At 38.7% G+C, this 21239-nt stretch overlaps 2 protein-coding genes across 2 annotated transcripts in view; one reads left to right on the forward strand and one right to left on the reverse strand.

The window, feature by feature from the left end:
- RADX (RPA1 related single stranded DNA binding protein, X-linked) lies at positions 1 to 17644 on the forward strand (the record flags this gene model as incomplete). The annotated part of the gene is made up of 15 exons (XM_082289689.1): positions 1 to 643; positions 1992 to 2134; positions 2884 to 3076; positions 6195 to 6303; positions 6434 to 6525; positions 6620 to 6742; positions 7834 to 7941; positions 8496 to 8663; positions 9164 to 9324; positions 9747 to 9940; positions 10976 to 11044; positions 15703 to 15782; positions 16247 to 16540; positions 16888 to 17070; positions 17499 to 17644. 15 exons carry the CDS (start codon positions 1 to 3, stop codon positions 17642 to 17644), a joined length of 2706 nt encoding a protein of 901 aa, XP_082145815.1.
- Positions 15571 to 21239, reverse strand: part of IL13RA1 (interleukin 13 receptor subunit alpha 1) — a 27915-nt gene continuing 22246 nt past the window's right edge. Inside the window, exon 11 of the transcript XR_014226775.1 lies at positions 15571 to 16317. The gene's annotated coding sequence lies outside the window, so the exon portion shown is untranslated. The remainder of the gene's footprint in view (positions 16318 to 21239) is intronic.

Genomic DNA, 21239 nt, shown 5'->3' on the forward strand with positions numbered 1-21239 from the left:
ATGACAGCGGGAACCCGCGGCCGCCGCCACCGGCAGTGCCCAGGGCCGCGGCTCTCGCCGGGGAGGGGCGGCCAGGACGCTGTCATGCAGGACCCTACCCCGGAACTCGCCGAAGAGAGCCAGGCGGCGGCCTCTGCGGAGGGCGGCGGGGCCTCCTGTCTGCAGAGGGTGTTTGAGGAGGTGCAGGGCTCCTCGCAACTGAGCGCAGCGCCCGCGGAGCCGCCGGCCGTGACGGTGGTGGCGGTGGAGCGGTACCTGGCGCAGGCGCCGCCCGCCGCCCCCCACCAGTATTGGTACGACGTGACGCTCGCGGACGGCGCGCGCCGGCACCGCTGCCACCTCGCGCCGCGCCTCAACGGGCTCGTGCAACGCGCGCGTCTGCGGGCGGGCACGCGCCTCCGCCTCACGCGCTGCTCGTACCGCTACGACGAGAAGCGCCTGAACCGCGGCTTCCTCTGCCTGGAGGGGCTGGAGCGGGCGGGGGGCACCGCCACCGCCGCCGCGGGTACCCTGCCCGACGGGCACCGCCCGCTCCAGCCCCTCCGCGGGGACAACAGGCACTACCTGCCGCTCTGGAACAACGAGGATCCCTATGGAGACGTGTGGGTGCCGGACAGGCCCCCGGCGCAGGTGGATGTGGACGGTAAGCCCGGAGGCGGCGGCTACAGAGGTGCGGGAGGGACGACCTGAGGCGCCCCGGGGTACACGCAGAGAAGGGGTGCTGCCGTTGTTTGCGTTGGGCGACGGAGCTGGGGAAGGGTCGGGAGCACAAGTCCTATGAGGGGCGGCTGAGGGAGTTGGGGGGGCTCAGCCTGGAGAAGAGGAGGCTCAGGGGGGACCTTTTCGCTCTCTACAATCACCTGACAGGAGGGTGTCGCCAGTTGGGGGTCGGGCTCTTCTCCCAGGCACCCAGCGGCAGTACAAGGGCACATAGTCTTAAGCGAAGGTTTAGCTTGTACATTAGGAAGAATTCCTTCACAGAAAGGGTGATTAGACATTGGAACGGGCTGCCCAGGGAGGTGATGCAGTTGCCGTCCCTGGAGGTGGCACTTGGTGCCATGGCCTGGCTGGCGGGGTGGTGTTTGGTCATGGATTGGACTCGATGATTTTTAGGGGTCTTTTCCAACCTAATTGATTCTGTGATTGCTTGTGCAGCAGGGCTGAGCTCCCTGGTGATTCTCCAGCTGGGTTTGGCCCCACTGGGAATGTGCCACCTGTGTTCACCTGCTCCTGTGGGAGAAACCTCTCCCCTGGCAGGATGGTGAGGCACTGGCACAGGTTGCTCAGAGTTGCCAGCTTGTGGATACTCCATCTCTGGGAGTGTTTAAGGCCAGCTTGGATGGGGCTCTGAGCAACCTGGTCTGGTGGAGCATGTCCCTCCCATGGCAGAGTGCTGGCACAAGATGACCCCTTTGAACCCAACCCTTTCCATGATTCTCTGTTGCTTTGAGAGAGTTTCTTAAACTCTATGAAACATTGACTGAAAATATGTTGCTGTGGTGCTTGTGCCCTGTCTTCTGAGGTGTCAAAAACACTGGGTGCAGTAGTAGTCTTGTGTCTGGTCTGTGGGGTGGGATGCTCACACCTAGAAGCTGCCACCCAAAATATGGTCAGTGTTGACGCACTCAGGCCATTCCACGAAGCCTGGTGAGGAGAGAGGTGTAACAGGACTTTTGCATGAGTGTGATGCCCTGGTAGGCTGACACCTGTGTTTTTTTGTAATAGCTCTTCTGCTCATTTGACAACACTTCTGTGTAATTTAAAATGTGTCATCACTCTCAGTAAAAAAAAACCCAAAGCAAAACTATGCTGTGTGCAGATAGTTCATAACAGAATTCATCAGTGAATGATATCAGCAAATGAGCTTTTTTAAATCTTAGAAACGTTAATAAAATACATGTGACATCCTGGCACTTTACTCTTGAAAACTTAGATGTTCAATCATGAATGCTCTTTTTCAGTCTTTTCTTTTCCCCTCCCATTAACTTTAGTCTCCAAACTGACTAATCTTGGTCATCTGGAAATGACATGGAGAAGCAGAGTGCATTTCCATCCACTTCTTGTGAGAATCCTGCACAAATCTAGACTAAGGTACTATGGAAAACCAGAGAAAAAAATGGATATGCCTTATCAGGTAAAGAGGGATGAATGCATAGGTTAACACTCAAAAAAATTGCTGTAGGATATTTGAAAATAATTTTTCCCATATAGTAAGCACATAAAGTTATTTCATAGCTATTTTATATGGAAAATGCTGCCTGTACAAAAATGCTGAGCACTCTAGAGTAGGAGATGCTGAATTTTGTGATCATATGTGTACAAACTTTAGTGGATGTGTTTGAGTTACTGTAGTTAAATTTGAGCTTTTTGTGAAGAGATACTTGGAGGTTTTAGTAGTTTAACAGCCTAAACTTTTCTGGTCTCTGTGCTTTGAAAGTTGGAGTTAGTATGTCCTGTCAAAACAAAAAACAAAACAAAACCAATACATTTAAATGATTTCTAGCCCCTGATTTTCTCATCTGGTGACTTTCAGATAGATTAATTTACTGTAAAATTCTTGATCATTTTTCTAATATATTTAACTTATGATATTTTTGTGTTGAACTTTTTGGAAAAGGAGACTGGAGGTGTGGTGGGTTATTTTAAAAATCTTTTTTTACTGTTTAGTGATCTGCTCAGTTACAGATTCAGCATTTGCCCAGTTTAAAAACTGGGGATTTTTTCAGCTCTAGTATTCAGTACAAGTTCTGGAATATCCTCTATATACATTTGTAACAGAGAAGTAGTTTATGAGTCAAGTACCTGGTGCGTTATCCAAAATAAATACATACCAGAATTATAATAAATAAAAGATGACTGTATATTGTCTCTTTTTTTTTTCAGGCCTACTTTGAAGTTGCTGATGGTTCAGGCATGATGTCAATGGTTTTGTGGAATTCATTGTGTCCTGAATGGTATCACAGTATGAAGGTTGGCACAGTGCTCCTCCTTGACAAGTATACCATCAAAACCAGTTACCCGTTTAAAACACACCCCACCCCAGGGGATTCACAGATGAAGAGATTTGCTACAATTGGTTAAGTATTGCAGAATCCTATTTTGAATCAATGAAATACAGCTGTGCAAAGTAGTTCTCCATAGAAATAAAATAGAAAGTGATCCATTGCTGAGAGTAATTGATAAGGTATAAATCCTTAATTAGTACCTCTGAAAGGTGTCTGAGCATCCAGGTCTTGGTGTTCCCTGTTTATATTTGAATCATGTCTACAAAGTTTGCTGCCACAATTAGTTAAAACCTTTAATTAAAAAATAAAGAAATACAAAAAGTATCCCTGATATCAGGAACTGAGATTATAAAGATAGGCCTCTGGTACTGAATTTTAATCTGATTCTACTTCCTGCTTTATAATGCACGTATCACTTGTGCACTGCTCACACCTTTTCAATCCTCATCTGACTTTAGATTTTAGTGTATATTGTCAAGGCCCAGAGTATCTGCACAGCTCCACAGAATAAAAAGTTGCATTGATTACTTCTGTGTGCTGAAAGAGCATCACCATGGGAGTGTGTGTATGAAGAATATTCCTTGGCTATGAAAAAGCATTTTCTTACTTGGGAGTCATTTAGTGTGGCAGATACTCAAAGGAGTTATACTACAAAATACAAGTCCTGCAATATAACAGTAATGGCCTTTTCAAACTGGATTTGATCAGCTTTGGGGTTTTTTTCTCTCCTACTTCACTCTACATGAACTCTTTCTCGTTTTGTGCTTTTATACTCAGAACAAAATGACAGCCAACACCCAGACAATTCAAGTAACTTCTTGGAACAATATGCATGTTGGTGAAGGATGATGTATGGATAACTTATTGACAATGACAGTTTCCTAAAGGAGTTGCTACAGTGCACAAAAATAAGCAGTGTTTTCACTGCTAGAAGCAATATATTCCCTGACTGATATATATTTGCATTAAAACCAGATCTCAGTGTCTGAAGTATTTGTGATGACTTGGCAGGAGATAGAAATGTTCAGCCAGAAATGGAAGTTTGTGAGAGAAGGTGATGACAATTACAAGCCAACCCTGTAAACAGTTATAATTGCCACAAAACATTTTTGTGCAAAGAAGACAGAATAAAATATGCCATCTGAGGTGACTTTCTCTATGGGCAAATATCTCTGCATTTTCATGGCCTTATTCACTCTACACTTCTGATTTCTTGCAAGCATTATTGGGGTAGAAATGGTAACAAAGAGATCAAAATGAGCAATTCAGCCACTGGGCTGTAAAGGGTATTAGATGTGTAATGGAAGAGCTAGAAGTCACTCCACAGGGAAGTGCCATGGTGTATTTTCAGACCACAGGTAAACTGCAGAAACTGTAAATCTTTGTTTCATACAAAACTATGTGCAGAATCTCAGTTCTTTGCACAAAGCCTAGAATTTTGTCTTGATATGAATATACATAATCCCATGATGCATGAATGGATGATATGACCATATGTCCTATAAGAAGTGAGTCTCAAGAGAACAGAATATCCAGTAAAAATTTTAGAGCACTTGTAATGTGGATTTTGTGCAACTTTCTTTGCATGAGGGTTTTTTTTTGTTGTTCAGATGAAGTGAAATTTATTACCTCACTGAATATCTCTGTATATGCCCAATGTTGGACAATTTCAGGTTTCAATTACACTGAATCGCTTAAGTAATAATTACTTTTTTCTTCATTTATATCCAATTTGTACTTCCATCAGATCCCAACTTGGCAGTGTGTCCTTAGAACCATTCACCTCTAAATACTGTACAATATATCTGCAGAGTTATCTAGGCCCCAGTATTAAAGGTTTTCCAAATAGAGAGTCCTGCAAGGTGCTATGCTTCAGGCCCATCCCTAGACTTCTGTGGAGTAGCTCTGCATCGCTGGCCCTTGTTTGCAGCTGCAGCATTGTGGGATGTGCCGAGAGGTGCCATTGCAAGACCTAAAACCTTAGGAACTTAGTACCAATGCCTTGAATTCCACTGCCAGGCAGAGTGCACATTTTAATTTCACACATCACTGAATTTGTGTGGCACTGATGACACCCTGGACTGACCTTAGCTCCTGACTCATCCTATGATATAATCCTGATCTGAGTATATGACTTTCATCTAATCCCAAAATAATGAAACAATTGATAGGTAGTTCTGATGCATGGGAAAGTTTTGTTTCAGGAATTTTCTCAGCGATACTGTCCTAGAAGACCATATGCAAAACCACAATTGTCCTCCAAATTAATTTCTAGAAAGCAGAAGCCTACAGAATATTCCTAAGTAGAGGGTCTGACTTGAATTATAACACCTTTCTAATGTTGCACTGCCAGGGTAACGCGCCAGATATAATTACATAAACTGTTGTATACATTATCTATATCTATGCAATTACTTTTCTAGGTGCATTATTTGAATAATCCCTTACTCAAACCCAAGCAACTTCATCAGAATTTGTCTTTTATATACCAGCAAGTTTTGTCCTGTTATGAGACCATAGAGTACTGCCTTGTGTTCTAGAAGCTGAAGCCATTCTTCCTGTATTTTTTAATCTGGTTGAAGAACACCTTGCTTGCCCCAGTGCTCCACCATGTTTGTAATTTAGTATCTAAACAATCTGATTAATAAATTAAGATTTTCAGGTGCTATAGAATAGGCATGAGAAGACCTTTTGTTTTCCTCCATGGCCATGGTATATTTCTATCCTATTAATAATTACCTGGACTGGCATAAAATACAGAAATTCTCACGTGCTAGTTCTGTTTTACTTAGTTGTCTGCACATCAGTTTCAGACCTTAATGACATTTGACAATAAAGCTAGTAAAAAGTACTTTGTATCTAATCAGTATGGTTGGATTAGTTTCTGTTAAAATACTGTCTGGATTGGACTAGTTGGCTCATGTCGGCAGTTGGGAAGTTTAACATTCCTTAGATGATAAAATTGCTTTGTTGAATGCTGTACCTGAATTCCGTACTTTATTTTGATGAAAACCTGAAGTAAGAGAATTTGATTAATAATTTCACAAAGTTGGAATATTTAAGAAACTTTACCCTGGTTTCTTTATGGGTTGTTGTTATTTTTGTTACATTTTTACGATAACAACAATGATGATGATGATAATTTGTATTCACACTTTAAATGTTACTGCCTTTTTTTTTCTTTGTCAGAAATTAGCCTTAATGTTCGAGATCCTCCTACTGAAATAAGTATTATTCCAGAAGAAATGGTTAAGCCAGAGTGGGGATTGCCTGAAGTTAAATATCGGTTTATCACAAGGTAAAATAGAATTTTGTTGGTTATCAAGCTGGAACTTAAATTACACTACCTTACAGTGAATGTTAATTGGAAATGCTTTTTGCAAAGTTTCTGAGAAAGCTTACCCAGCTTTCTTCTATTTTGGTTTTAGGTCAGAACTGGATGACTTACCAAACAATCATTCCTGTGATGTTATTGGTCTTGTGACGTTTGTAGGAAGGGCTGAGCGAGCCAGAAAAAGAGGTTTTTCTATAAATATGACTTTCAGAATTTATCAAATAGTTTCTAAATTTCTGAGTAAATGCTTATACATATTTCTTAATATTTGTTTATATAGAACACAGTGAAGACTTCTGGCTCTATCGTTGGGCACATGCCATTGATGGGACCTCAGACCAACCATTCATACTGGAATTGTTTGCAACTTCTCAGCCAGATGTGTTTGAGCATATTCATCCAAGTATTCATCTCTCTATAATACTTACTAATAATTATTTATAATGTTTTTCTAGTTAGTTGCGAATTTCTAATTCTGAGATTAGCTGCCACTGAATAAAAAAATGCCAAAAATGCCACGATTTATCTCCTCAAGCAGAAGATAGTTGATCAGAAGTTAAAATTTAAAAAGTAAAAAATACTTTAAATATTTGAAACCCTTACAAATTGCAGTCTGTCAGTTAGTTTAAACAATTAGATGGACAGCTGGGCCTGGAGCTCCTCTGATTTCATTCATTTCAGACAAAAAGTTAAGCAGCACATGGGGCAACATCACTTGCATCAGAGGCAATTAAAGGCAGCAGCTGGTCAAATCACTTGCTCCTCTTGACCTGTAAATACCTGGTTTTTTATAGACAGGAGTAATATAAGAAGATTGAATTAAGAGAGAGGTGAAAGTGGAAAAGCTTCATTTTTTTGAACCAGTATTATTTGCCCAAACAGCAATTATCACCCAGCTGTGTTAGTTATCACACATGAGCTAAGACTAATAAATTTCAAACTAGGGAATCCTTAATGAAGGATTTTAAAAGAGCTTTAAATATTTCTTCTTGCCTTCTTTCTCTTTTCCTCCAAGCACTCATCCTTCTTTTAACACTGGTTGGTGTCAATGTGCATTTTTTATATCATATGATGCAGCACCAGCTGCACAGCCCTACTAAGATTATGGCTGCATTCATCTCAAGTGTTCTGGGGAAGTGGGAAAGAACGACATTCCAGTGTTTAACTGAGATATTAACAAGAGAGTGAGTTTGAACTCTGTTTAGAAATTTTGCAGTGGCATGTCGTAATTTCTCATGATTTTATACTTTTTATCCTTAAGAAGTATCTCATGTTTTAGTTCTAATACCTATGCTGAAATTAAATTGAAGATTTAATTATATCTCCATGCAATTTATAATGGAGAGTCAAAACATTCTGAAACATTTGTAGGGTCAAGAACTAAATTGTCTTGTTTACAGCACTTAATAAAATTAATCCAGTATGTGTCAGTCTTGCCGTTCTAAAATCAATGAACTATCAGGAAAAAAAAAATGAAGATTTTTTTTTCTCCAGTGACATACTTGGTGTGTACACAGATGAGAGTGATCCAGGACCTCACTGAGAATCCTTCCAGGACAGTTTACCTTACAACTTCAAATGAAAGTCAAATATTCATTACAGGTAACTTAAACTAGTTCTAGTTTTATGTAGTTCTCATGTATTTCTTTGGAAAGGGTATTTTCTTTTTACAACAAAATAATCAGTGCAGACCATGAGGTAATAATGAAACATCACTGCAAAAAAAACAGGCAAATGGCATTCTTGTGAGGCATTGAAATGGGTTTATCTAATGAAAAGTATTACTAGGTTAAGACATATGTTTACTAATTCTGTCAGACTGTTAATCTTTTGATAGGGTAGAAATGGCAATTACCACTTATTTAAAACATTAAAGAACACTTGCAGCTTTCCTTTTCTAGGAGCTTTTTCGTTAGTTGTTTTATTTTTTTCTGTTATTTAACATTTGTCTGACTTTCAGTGTCAAATGCAAGTGTAGTCAAGGAATTCAAGGCACTCATTTTGTAAAACACTCTTGACAAAAGACATCTTTTGTACTCTCTAGTCAAGATTTTCTTAGTTTATTTTTTCTATGTAGTGTTCAGGGAAATTTCAAATTGAGAACAGATTTCAGTAACCTGCTTTGGTTTGATACCTGATTATTTTTGTTTTAAAAGGGTGGCACAAGGGCCAGCCATACACCAAGGATGCCAAAGTGAAAAACTTCATTCAGTGGACGAAATCGCAAAGTGAAGCTGATCAAATAAAGAAAACTGTCATTGGTGGCTATTACCCTTTTCCACGACCTCCTGATAGCTTTTTGAAATACTGTAAAAACAATGAAGGTATCATATATCAAATATCTGTAAGATTTGTGGCCTTTTTCAGTCAGTCTTACTCCAAGAAAAACTCTCTTTTATGACTAGATGTTTCACCGGCTAAATCCTCACCTTACAGAAAATATCATACCTTTAGCTGCAGGAGAATTGTAGAAGCTTACATGAGCTACAGATATACCCAGAAGTTTTACTCTGAATATTCTGCTAAATCAAAATTAAAAATAGTTATTCTGAGGGATATATTGAGCTGGAAATTTCACCTGAAACAGAAATTGTGGTGTCTGATAATGCATACTAATGGATGCTTATGAGCTAAAAGGTTTATTGTTTGAATTTTTTTCCATGTGATATCCATGTGGATAACAAAAAGGTTTAGAATTCTTTAAAACCTTAAGTTTAAATAAATTTAGTATTTAGTAAAATAAATCATTCTGTTAGTCTTGTGTTCAGAAATTTTGGTATTATATTTCTCTAAAACTTGATTCTGGAAATTTCTTTTTTTGCAGTTGAATCAATTTTGAAACCCATAGGTGAAATAGGGAAAGAGATTGAAGACCTGCACTACAGAGAACACAAGCGAATTGCTGTTCAGGGAATAATTAGTGCCATAAGATACATAAGCTGTAGAGATGCAGCTGAAGAAGCCCCAGGAGGGGAACTTGTCCAGGTACAGCGTGTGAGAGATAATGGCATAGCACTTAAGCAGCTATGATTGTAATTAGAATGGAGAATTTTGCATTTGAGTTCAGAACCTAATTACATTGTCTCTTAATTTGATTTTTGAGAGCAAAATTTTGAAAAGCAGTGATTCAGTGCTTTTCTGAAAGTATTTTGGCAGTCCTCTGTAAAACTTGTGACTGTTTAAAAGTTGCTAGTTTGACTGATCACCTGATGTAAATTGGAGTGTGGGAGAGGCAACTGCTGCAACAGGCTTACTTGTCACTTTCTAGACAGAATTTACCTTATTAATATGATTAGAAGATAATTTCTGCTAGATATAAGGAGACTGTCAGAAATTTGCAGGTTTTTGAGTTGGAAGCAATAGCTTTAAGTGCATTGAAAGTCTTAAACAATTAACTATTGTTGCAGCAAGATACTTCTCAGTCTCTTGGAAGTTCTTCTGTGTCCAAAGAAGACTGTGTTGACAAGGGAAAAAATGAAGAAGTTAAGTCTTTCCTGGGGCCACCCTGCACTCCTGGGGAACATCAGCACCAAGCTCTGCTGTCAAAGGGGAGTTCAGTCAAGAGAAAGACACCACACAGATTCAGTAGAGATGCAGAACAGTAAGCTTTCTTCATAAATATGTGGTGGATCTTCCAAAAAGTGTTTACAGAAATTAGGCCAGAGCCCAGACTGTAGAAAATACATAAGAAAGCTTTAAAAGCATATACAGTTTATTCTTTAAAATGTAGCTATGTACTTTTCCTAGCATCAGGTGCTGACAATTACACTGTTCATGCTAATGAAGCACTAATTAAAACAGGTTTGCAGTGCTCTCTTCTGATTAACACTTATACTACTTTGTTACTAAGCTCACAGATTTGAAATAAAAGTAGTTAATACTTTAACCAAATGTAATTTAGTGGCATAGCTGTGGAACAAACAATGGTTACAGTGGTGTGAGGAAATCAGGTATCTTGACTGAAAATGCAGAATTAGATATACCTGTTCCTTAATTTCAAACACACCTTATTTTTGATTTCTGAGTAATGGGGTGTACTGCATGTAGCTGTAACTTGCTGTCAGAAAGGAAAGTGGATGGTGGTCATCCTAACCTAAGGGCTCAAAATAACTTGTAATTTGTCTCATACAACTATATTAGATTCAGGAGTAAAGTAACTGCTTGCATAAGATTGCCCTTTGTTGCAACACTTCTGTAAAATCTAGTACACCCATACTTACTATTGAGAGCCTGGTGTATACATTGACAGGTGGAATGTTTCAAAAGTCAGGCCAGTCACATCTGCGTTTTTGCAGTGGATTTCTCATGCTATAAAGGGTATATTTTTCTTCTTGACTTTTCACATCCATAAGTTATAATGTGTGAAGAGGGTGGATATTTGGAATATTTTGAGGGAAAATTAAATAAAATATAATTAGGATTGAATAAAAATTTAGTATTAAGAAAACCTGGGTGAATAGAAGTTGTCTTGGCAGTGTTACAGCAGACTTAGTGGTTTCTATTCCATATGAAAACTTCCAGCATTTGAGTATCTTAGTTTATCTTTCTGCCTGAAAGAAAAACATCAAAGTTCCTTGCTTTGTGAATTTCCATTTAAATAGATACTTAAAAATAATGGTGAATTTCCTACTTTAAGGGGAGGTACATCTGTTAGTCCTGTATCATCTTACCCCTATTTTACGCGGACTGTAAGAAGAAAACTTGGGTAAGTCCTGTGAAATTAATTGTGTTGAATAATTTCAATAATGAAACAAAAACATTTAAAGTAAAAATATTACAGATCAGGTATCTGTATGGAAGTGAAATTAAAGAACAGATGAGGGTAGAGTTTAATATTTTCTATTCACTTGTCTACACTGACTCTAAATATATCTGAAACATAATTTTGAGTGTGTTATTAAACATCTTATATTGCCACTACTACTGCTAAGGGAATATATAGTAACAGAGGTTCATCATGGTAATTATGGATTTTCTGGTGGTGGCTGAGCTGTACATTTTTCTTGAGGCTACAGAGGTGTAAGTATAGTTGTCACTGGAAAGCCACACCCCTGGCTTCTTTCACTCCCCAACACTCAGTTGTTACATAACTCAGTTTGGATCCAGAGAAGGCGTGGGTTTTTTGAAGTCCAGGTTGGAATTTCAAATCCAGAGCCCTGTCAAGTCTGGAACCTACTGAAATAACTAAAAGAGCGAAATTATTAAGGAAATTGAATGTGTGCTTTTATTTGTTAGTCTGGGGCTACAAGCTACTTTACTTTGTGCATTTTGTTTAAGGGCCGTAAATTCTTGTCACTTGTTCCAGACAGAACATGAGCAACTTGAATATTTGAACTCCTTGGTGTCAGTAATTTAGGATGTTTGTGTATTTTGGCAGTGATCTGGACTTGTGTCGTAACTACATATACAGCTCAGTTGCCTTTTTGGTTTACTTTTTTTTTAAGCATCTCTTTCTTTTCTCCCCTAAACCTGAGAATCATGGTGCTAGGAATAGGGCAACAGTGGTAATGAGAGAGTTGATCAAAGTTGTTGACCATTCTGCCAGTATTGCTCCCCTACAAGCATGCCTATTTTCTTGAAACACATTTATTGGAAGCTAATTTGCAACAGCTTTTTCTGTGGGATAAATGAGGCTCTTTTGAACCCATGTGTCTGTTGTTTCCTGGTCCTTTTGGTAGAAACTGTTTTCTTGGAGAAACGGTTACCTGACTTTGCAGCTGGTTCATTAAAAGCATCACCTGGCTTTAAGGTTACAGTTCTGCAGGTGGTGCAGGAGTTTGCAGGGACTGTGGTACAAATCTATAGGAAAATCAGGTTTTCCTTGACTGTAAGGAATCCTGTTTTCTTTTGCTTGCTGAGAAATGTTCCCCTTTTTCCAGGGTGGGGGGGAGGGTGGGAAGAATGTCTTCTCCCCATTTCTTCTAGGTGAAGCCAGAAGTTAAGGCATGTTTACTTTGTTCTCTGCTTTTCTCAATCTGCTACTCTCCTCACTACCTGTGTGTCTACTCTATGCCATTAGTGCTAGAACCCCAGCTAAAGGAAGAGAAAGTCTGTGTTGGATTATGGAAAGCTGTTTCACTCTGTATAATTAAAAGGTAACTCGTATATTTCTGTAACTAACTATAGAATTGTGCTGAATTCTCCAAATTGCCAAAGAAAAATAGAAAGTTAGCTGACATACCTTAAAATTGCATTGGTTTCTGTTCCTTAGATGTAGCAGAATGTCAGCTCTCACTGAAATACTTTAATATGCTGATTAAATAACAGCAGTAGTTTTAACAAACTTCACATATTTCAGGGAATATTCTGAGTTGGAAGGGGCCCACAATGATCATTGAGTCCAAGAGTAGAGATACGTTTTGAAGTACATGTTCTAACTTAAACTATTCTGCATCAAGTTTTTTGTATGTTATTTTCAGCACGTGGTTGCATTTTTGGGTTTTTTTAAGCAGTAATAGCTTATTTTGAGGCTTTTTATTGACAGCCACAATTCCTGCATTTCTGAGGTAACCTACTTGATCATTAAGGGTTTCAGAAAGAACAAGGAAACTGGGTAATTTAGTATAATTGTTGATATTTATATCCTTGATAGTCAAGATCTTCCACATAATGGTACTTTTAAGCACTTAATGTACTCCAAAGTAATTTAAATTATAGAGAATGAAGTGATTGTGAATGGAGAAAGATCAGGAGTTTCAGAAAGGGTTATTTTTATGTGGAAGTGGAAAAAAGCACAGTGGAATTTTAATCTTTGTAAATTTAGCATGTTACCATGGAATTGCTGCTGCACTACGTGCTCCCACTCCATACTGCTTGAAAGTAACTTGTATGCATGCTTCTATCCTTGCAGTTTCACTTCTGTATTTTTTGTCATGTAGACCCTTTTATCCTTTTTCCTTCCCATGGATGTGACACCTAGGGGGTGGGCACTCTACAGTATAGGGAAATTCAGCTTGAGGTTTGTAGGACCAAAAGTTTCACAGACTGTGATGTTTCCTTCACAGCCCTTTTTGACATAAATCGGAATTTGCCAGGGAGAAATCAGTAGATGCCAAAAATCAGTTTGTGTAGTCCTGTCAAGTTTATCATAAAAGGCTATTTGGTCTCTCTGTTACTTGCTGTGGGTAGATGTGTTTACCATAATGGTATCAGAACAGTTAGTTTCAAACCAGTCTATAAAATAAGTTTTACCAGTTCTATCAGTGAGTGGGATGTTCTGTTGTCTTGTTTTGAGGCACTGTCCTTCCTTGCATTGTTTGGGCATAGCTGCGAGTTTTAACTGTTTTATTTCTTACTTTCATTTATCACATTTAGTCCCAGTGCTTAGGAAATAGGTGTGAAGCATGGGACATGCTTATTTTCCCAATAGTTTCTGAAAATACTGATCTGCTATATGTTTTGATTGATGTTATTTTTGATGACAGTACTTTGAAGTAAAATGACTGAGAAGTTGAATGTCAGTGTATCTGAAAATAGTGAATAAAGGCTTTTTTGCAAGTGGGCATCTGTGAAAAGGGGGGTCTGCAGGATGCAGGCTGGGAACAGCAAATCTGGCAGATCACAAGTTCTCCTAAAGCTGGCACGGGTAAAATAGGCTGTGGGTGTTTGGTGTACAACAGCAGGAGCATATTGCAGTAAATGGAAGGATTTGGGGTGGCCTCAGGTGCATTTCAGACATAGTGGCTGGCAAAGAAGCACATGGACTATGTGTATAGACAAGTAGCTTCCCTTACAGGCCTAGCTTGAGTTAGGCTGTTCACACATCCAGCACAAAGCAGGCCTGTAGGAATAATGTGTTGGGCAGGTAGAAATTATCCCAGCAACAGATCTGTGAAAGAAGTGGGGAAAAATTGTGACAATTTTTTTTCATATTTTCCTGAGACTCTACTTGCTTTAAATTAGAGCCTATTCACTTCCAAAACCGGACAATTTTAAAAGAAAAAGAAACATATCCACTTTCCATGGTATCCACTTGTCAGCAGTATGACTTGGTTTATTCCTCTGCTTTAATGAGGAGTTGGCATGTATCTGACTTGACACGTTGGTCTCTGAGCAAGCCTTTCTTAACACTGTGCTGGGGTTTCATTTTGTGTTTGACAGGTCCAAATCTCAAAAGTGAAAATTAATTTTGTGGGCAGTAATTGCACAGGTCATACTGCTTAAGTGAAGATTCTTTTGTGCCTAGATTTGGACATCACAAGGAGGTCACTTTAGTGATGATATATCCACGATGGGAGTCCATTTCATAAAGTATACTTTCATACTCAAAACCCATCGTGTATTTCCTTTTATCTTTTCACTAGATACTATTTTAGATATTTTCCATTTGTTACGAAATGTTGACATGAAATTTTCAAGATACACCCTAGTATGAAATAGAAAAAATTTTTACAAAACCTGCGAATCCTTATGAAATACAGTATGGTCCACTAAACAGCATGTTCATCTAGGATTCCTTTTTTAGTGTCTGTATCTTGTAATTATTATTAAGTACTTTGATAGTCTGGAATTTTAATGGTACCTTAACAAATCTTACCTGTTGCAGTTTTTTGTGATGCAAGATAATCAAGATAGGCCTTTCCCTAAGCTTTTTCAGACATCATGGTGAGTTTTATTCTAATAAGAGAAATGGATCAAAGAAGGAAGGAATAAATGGGCCTAAGAGCTTATTTTACCATGTTTGCTTGAAGATTGCCTCTTATGTTTTTCTCCTGCATAATATCCTGGGTTATTTGTTAGAGATTAATAAAGAATAGTTTCTTATCATTAATTCAAAACTTTATGGTTAAAAAAAGAAAGTCGAACAAATACCTAGTTTGCTTCATTGAACTGATCATCATTACAACAGGACAGTATGTCCACAGGAAAATACAGATTTGGCATTTCTGTCATTTTGGATTCCAGAGTGGTGACATGGCTCCATTCATGCTGTGCTTTTGAGTGCTGAAGGAGATGATAGGACAGTGCAGCCGCATGTTGAGCACCAGGTTTTTGAGGTCGAGTCACCTGTTGATCACCTATGATGTTTGGCCGTGTTACGCGTGGTGTTTCTGCCAGGTGCCGGTAGAGGGCAGCAGACACCGGGCTGTGAGTGTAAAATCCTTTCCCATCAGTTTCCCAAAGCCAGGAATCCGGCAGGACTTGTCCTAAACTCTGCTAAGCTAATTTACTGAGCACAGTAGGTTTCACTGTGTGAAGCTGCTGTATACAGCTTTCAAGGAATCAGCTCATTCACTCGAGCTTGTATCATTTATCACTAGAAATCTGTCTTTTGCTGCATAGAGTTTAATTAGGTTTAAAATAAATAAAGATATATATATAGATATAGATGTATGCATACACACTATAACGTTCTTTTTATAGCTTGGATGAATATCAACATGGACATACTATGCAAGATAAAAGTGGACAGGCTGTGTCAGACAGTTTGCGGTACTGCCCAGGTACGTTGAAAATAGTTGTTTTATTAACCTTTGGAGGTTTAAGACTACTTCTTTTCTTCAGGTCCAATCCAGGCAACAAAGATCTCCTTATAACCTTTGTTAAGACAGTTTCCCTGTACATCTGGCTGCATCAGCCTCTGGGGAACCACTGTAGCAATGTATCATCAATGTCATTCTACTCAATTTTCTCTGCTGTGTTCTAAGGGATGGCTGAAAGGACAGTGTTGGATTGTTTCCCATTATGGGCAGTAAATTCTCAGTGTATCTTTATACAAGTTTTAAGTTAGTTTAGTGCCTCAGAAGCACTTTATAGCATAAGACCTCACATTTTCTCTTGGCCTTTTTAATTTCTGCCATGTCTTCATAATTGAAATGTTCTAATGAAATGTAGTTCTTATTTAACAGAGGAGTGATACAATTATATAATCATATAAGCAACTAAATGTTTTCTGTGCTTATAATAGACCAAGAAGGAGTGAGTGGTATACCTGAAACTGAAGAGACTGGAAGAACTTGTGATTCCTGGCAGAGTGACCTGTGGGCACAAGTGAAAGACAAGTTAATGAATTATTTTCATCACAGCAAAATTTTCCCAGAAAGTATCCCATGTAAATTTGATTATGTGCACAAAGACTTACTTATGCAACAGTACAACCTTCATGCAGCAGTGCACCAGCCAACAGAAGCCAGGACAGATAAAAACATCAGTGAGTTTAAAAGTGCTAATGGCCTTGGGTATTACGAAGTGACAGTTCTGGGTAAGTAGTTTGCCTTGTAAAAAGGGTTAAGCAAGAGCAGTGTAAGTTCATCAGAAACTGAATTAATTTCTCTAAAGGAATCAGTTGATTCTGAGTATTTCCTGAAGTTTGAAAAATTACTGACATTTTAGATTTTTGTTAGAGTCCTCATTTAGGGTAATTTTTTTACTAGAAAGCTGTAATTCTTGTTAAACATACCTTTCAATGAAATACGTGAATATCTTGTTTCTAGTATCACTTTTCATATAATTTCAGTTTTTTGTATTAAAAAAAGAGAAGTGGTGCACAAAGTTGCTGATGTGCTAATATGAAGTTTTCTGCTAACATAAAATGTTTTTCTTCAACAGGTATAAACCATGACATAGCAATAGATGTTGCTTTTCTTCCACTGTTTTGCCCTGACAATCCCCACTTATTTCAACTAGAAGACATTCAGAATGATACATTATTGTCTTGTATGAGTTGTATCACTGCACGCCAGCAGAAGGCTACTAGCAGTGGGAGGCTTCGTGACACATTTCCTCTTTCAGGTGAGACTGCCTTTCACTGACAATAATCATTTATCATTTCTTGTTTTATCTTTCAGTGCAAGAGTTAATCCTCTGTAGAAATCTCTGGTGTAGGTCAGACATTGTTCACCTCTTCAGTGAAAGATATGTCAATTCTATTTCACCAGCTGTAGTAAATTGCTGTAATACTGAACTTTCAAGGCAGTTTTTGCTGGAGCTGGTCTCATCCTCTGAAGACAGTATTTTAATACCAAACTTCAAACTAATATCTAATTCTGATGCTGTCATTTCTGTGATGTGATGGAATTTACTAATAAAATTTTTCGCTGAAAGAAGGTTGAACATATACACATTACTGTATGGAAAACATTATCAATTCTGTACACCTTTTTATTGTATACAGAGTATACAGCAAACACCTTTTAAAACTACCTTTCCTTAACTTCTAGATGAAATTGTAAAAGCAGCGAAGGAACTCGATGGCAAACATGTTATCTGCATCTTGGACATCTGTCACTTGGGTGATGATAAGGTGGAAGTCTTTCTGAGCAAAATCTACAAGACAGTGGAACCGGGTGTACTGGATCCGGTGTAATTTAAAACTTACTTTTCAAATGTATATTGTTCAAAAGGAGGGAAATAAAATTGCTGTAACTTGAATACACCCTCTACACATTGCACTTTTCTAGAACTAGCAGAAACAAATATAAAATCATGATTCTTAGGGCAGTTGTAATGGTCATTCATGTAAGTGGGAAGGACAATTGTTGTCTTTATTGTTCAGTCTTGAAACAGATTAGACAATGTTTTGGTCACTGATGTTCAAGAAGGATGAATTGGCAGTACAGTGAACTGGTCATTTGGCAGGATTCCGAGGAGTAAAAGTGATTGTCAGCTGTGCACAAACATACACAGGAAATGTATGTATCTGGATGAGAACTGAGAAGAGAGGCAAGCTTTCCTAATATTTAAGGCAGTGTTTGCAAAAGAATTAACTGGCTGTGATAAAAATTTAGGCTGGAAATTAGAATAACTTTGAGGATTAGAATTTTTATGTTCTGTAATGATCTTTTTTAGTGAAAGCTACCAGAGGCAGCCTAACTGCTCTTTAGGCTTGAAGCTTACTGTGAAAGGGATTAAATACCATGATGCCTTTAGTACCATGATCCAGGAAACCACTTTCAGTTCTTTTCACCTGAGCAAGGTCAGGTGCTATGTCTTTATATGTCTGCTTTTGTACACAGAGTGTTAGGTAGTGAGTATAGCATCCAAAAGTTTTTGACATAGTTTATTCATTAATAAGAGTAATGAAATATTTTTAAAAGAAAAATTTTTATTGGAACTTGCTTCTAGCTTTTCAAGAGAAAAACTGTCTTTAAGAAGCACTAATTATGGCAGGATACATGGTTTGCCGCATCATTTTTAGATGTATTCTGAGTATATGAAGGAGTTCAGCAACTATGAGAAGCTGCTACTTCCATAAGAGCAAAAGACTGGAAAATTCTGCCAACTTTTTGCCTGTACTAAGGAGCAACTGGCTCCTGCTGGTTCAGAATCAAGTAGCACATTTTTCTCCTATGTTAAACAGCCTCAAATCACATAAAGAGCTGGATTCTTATGAAATTATTTTCAAGCAGAAGCTTATTGCAATTTGGCTACTTGTCCAGTTGAAATGCTGCTCCCAATCCAATTCTTGGCGAAGAAAGAATTACGGAGACTTGCCAGGTAAATTGTACCAAAATTGACCAAAGCCCACGGAGTTAATTTGTAGGAACAGATAGATTCTTAGGCACATTTTAGCAGCCTGTTGGTAATTGGAGATTACCTCTTTCAACTAGTAGCTCACTTGTCTGCCCTGGGGACAGTGGACTTAGTCCTCAAGTACTTGAAGTCTGTTCCCTGTCTTCAGTTAATGGTAATTTGCCAGAGAAATGTAACTGATTTTGCTACATACAAGTTCACAGGCAACTTCAGCTAAAAAGTAATGAAATTAATTAAATTATTGTGTCTTTCTAGTGTAGTTTACAGTTTAAAAATATATTGAGGACAGTCGTTTAACTTAAATTGCACAGGGACTGAAAGTCAATTAAATGTGACTGTGTTGTATCTGTATTTTATATGAATCAGAAGTATTAGTTCTGGAGCAATGTTTGTCAACTCATGCCTTTCAGAGTACCCACAGAAGGCAAAATGAAAAGATACCAACCCAGGAAGAGTAGGGTGTTGCTTGCAGTATTATTTGTGTCATTGTGTTGCTTATGGATATGTGAAGGTGAGAGGTCATTGCTCTGGAGTGAGAGTCACACAGCACTTCATGTTCCAAACTGAGCCATGCTGACTGTGTCAGCCAATGTTTTTTATTTACGTATACTTCAGATCGAAGTCTAATTTTAATGAAATTGTTCTTTCTTAAGGCAATTTTAAAAGGAATTATCTTTGTATAAAAGGACTGATGTGGCTGACATTGTCACAGAGCCACGTTGTTGAGATGGTCCAGCCGCCTCCCTCCATCCCATGCCATAGAAATGCAGCCAAAGGCTGTTTGTGGCATTGCACTGCTTAGGACACTTTAAACATATAGCATTAATAATTCCATCTTATATGTTAGGACTTCCTAACTCTAAAAGAAATGTTAGAATTGTGTGGAATATAGATAATGTCTTTAAAACATTAAAGGATATAATTTTACGTTACACAAGTGTTAGAAATTTTTCATGTCATAAGTTGGGAAGGAGAGATATTTACTCTTGCTGAATGGGGTGCCAGTGTTGGAAGCACAGGCTTTCTGTGTGCAGCTGGTGAATATCCAATGCCTGTAGTAGACTTGGAATTCTACTGCTCTGGATCAATCTGTAGAGTCACTCACTATCCTGCTAAGTAACACTGAACTTAGTATGTGCTGCAGTGTTACTGTGATTCTACCGCTCTGCTGTCTCCCTCTTCCCTGCCAATCCAGCACTGTCAGGCTGGAACAAAGGTCCTCTCTGCAAAGAAACCACTTGCTGTTTTACTTCATTTGGTGTTTATTAACACAAGTGTAAAACCAATGTATTTTTGATCTTGAGTCTGTCAAATCATGCTAGTTTTGCCATGTTAAGCTAAGATACAGTCATGACTCCTGTAAAATATCATAGGAATCACCTTTCTTGCTGCTGTGTATTGCTACTGCTGAGGGTAAAATACTATCAGAGTACATTCCTTAACTGTGGAAATTGTACCTGACCAAAGAACTGTACTTTAACACCTTACATGTACATGTTTCTTATGTTTTCAGCATTAATTTTAAAGAATGGAGGAAGGTAGAGCATATGTAGTTAGTGGTACTTTTGAGTGTATAAAAGTTGCTAAGTCATAGATCATAAAGATAATATTAATTTTGAATTAATATGATGTAGAAGTTGTGCAACACTGAAAAGCAGAGAATATAAATAAATGAATTAATATATGTAAACATCTTGGATTGTTTCTTTCCATTTCTTTTTACTTCTTGAAAGTTGTTTCAATTTTCCAAGCATCTTCTCCACAGTCATGTTTACTCTTTTCAAGAAACTTTAAAGGAGAACTAGGCCAAGCTTCCATCAACAACTGTACCACCAATTGCAGCGTCTTTGTGCTTTCAACACCATTTTGAAATGAGTGTTGTAGAAAAACAGGAAAAAGGGGGTCTGTTCATCCCTTCACGCCCCTATACTTCAGGACCAGGGCTGAGCCCCAGGCTGGGCAGAGCGGGATAGGAGCCAGTTCCTTGGCTGCTTGTCAGCTAAATGGGCTGGGAATGCTACAGCTGTGTGTGCTCTGGACACACTGGCATCATAACCCTTCCTGGGCTGTCTCTGTGAACCTGCAGGAAGGGAAGGAGCTTGGACAAGATCTGCTCTGCACTAGTGACAAAGCTCTCAGCTGCTTCCCCACCCCAGCAGGGTGTTATATTTCCTCAAGAGGAAGAAACTCTGTACAGCAGCCAAATCAGCTCCAGGGTCTGCAAACAACACCTCTTGTCACCCAAGGAGAGACATCTGATAAAGCCAGTGTTACTGACATCCACAAATCCTCATGGACTACCCAGCTGCTGTGTCTGTTCACAGCTCTGAAAGTTGTGTGAATAAAATGAACACTACAAAACTCACGTGCATCAAGGGGCGTTGGCGTTGCTATACAGCTTTGGCACTTGTATGAGCACAACAGCATCC

This window comes from Coloeus monedula (genome assembly GCF_965178545.1).
Source record: "Coloeus monedula genome assembly, chromosome: 12".
Classification (NCBI taxonomy): Eukaryota; Metazoa; Chordata; class Aves; order Passeriformes; family Corvidae; genus Coloeus; species Coloeus monedula.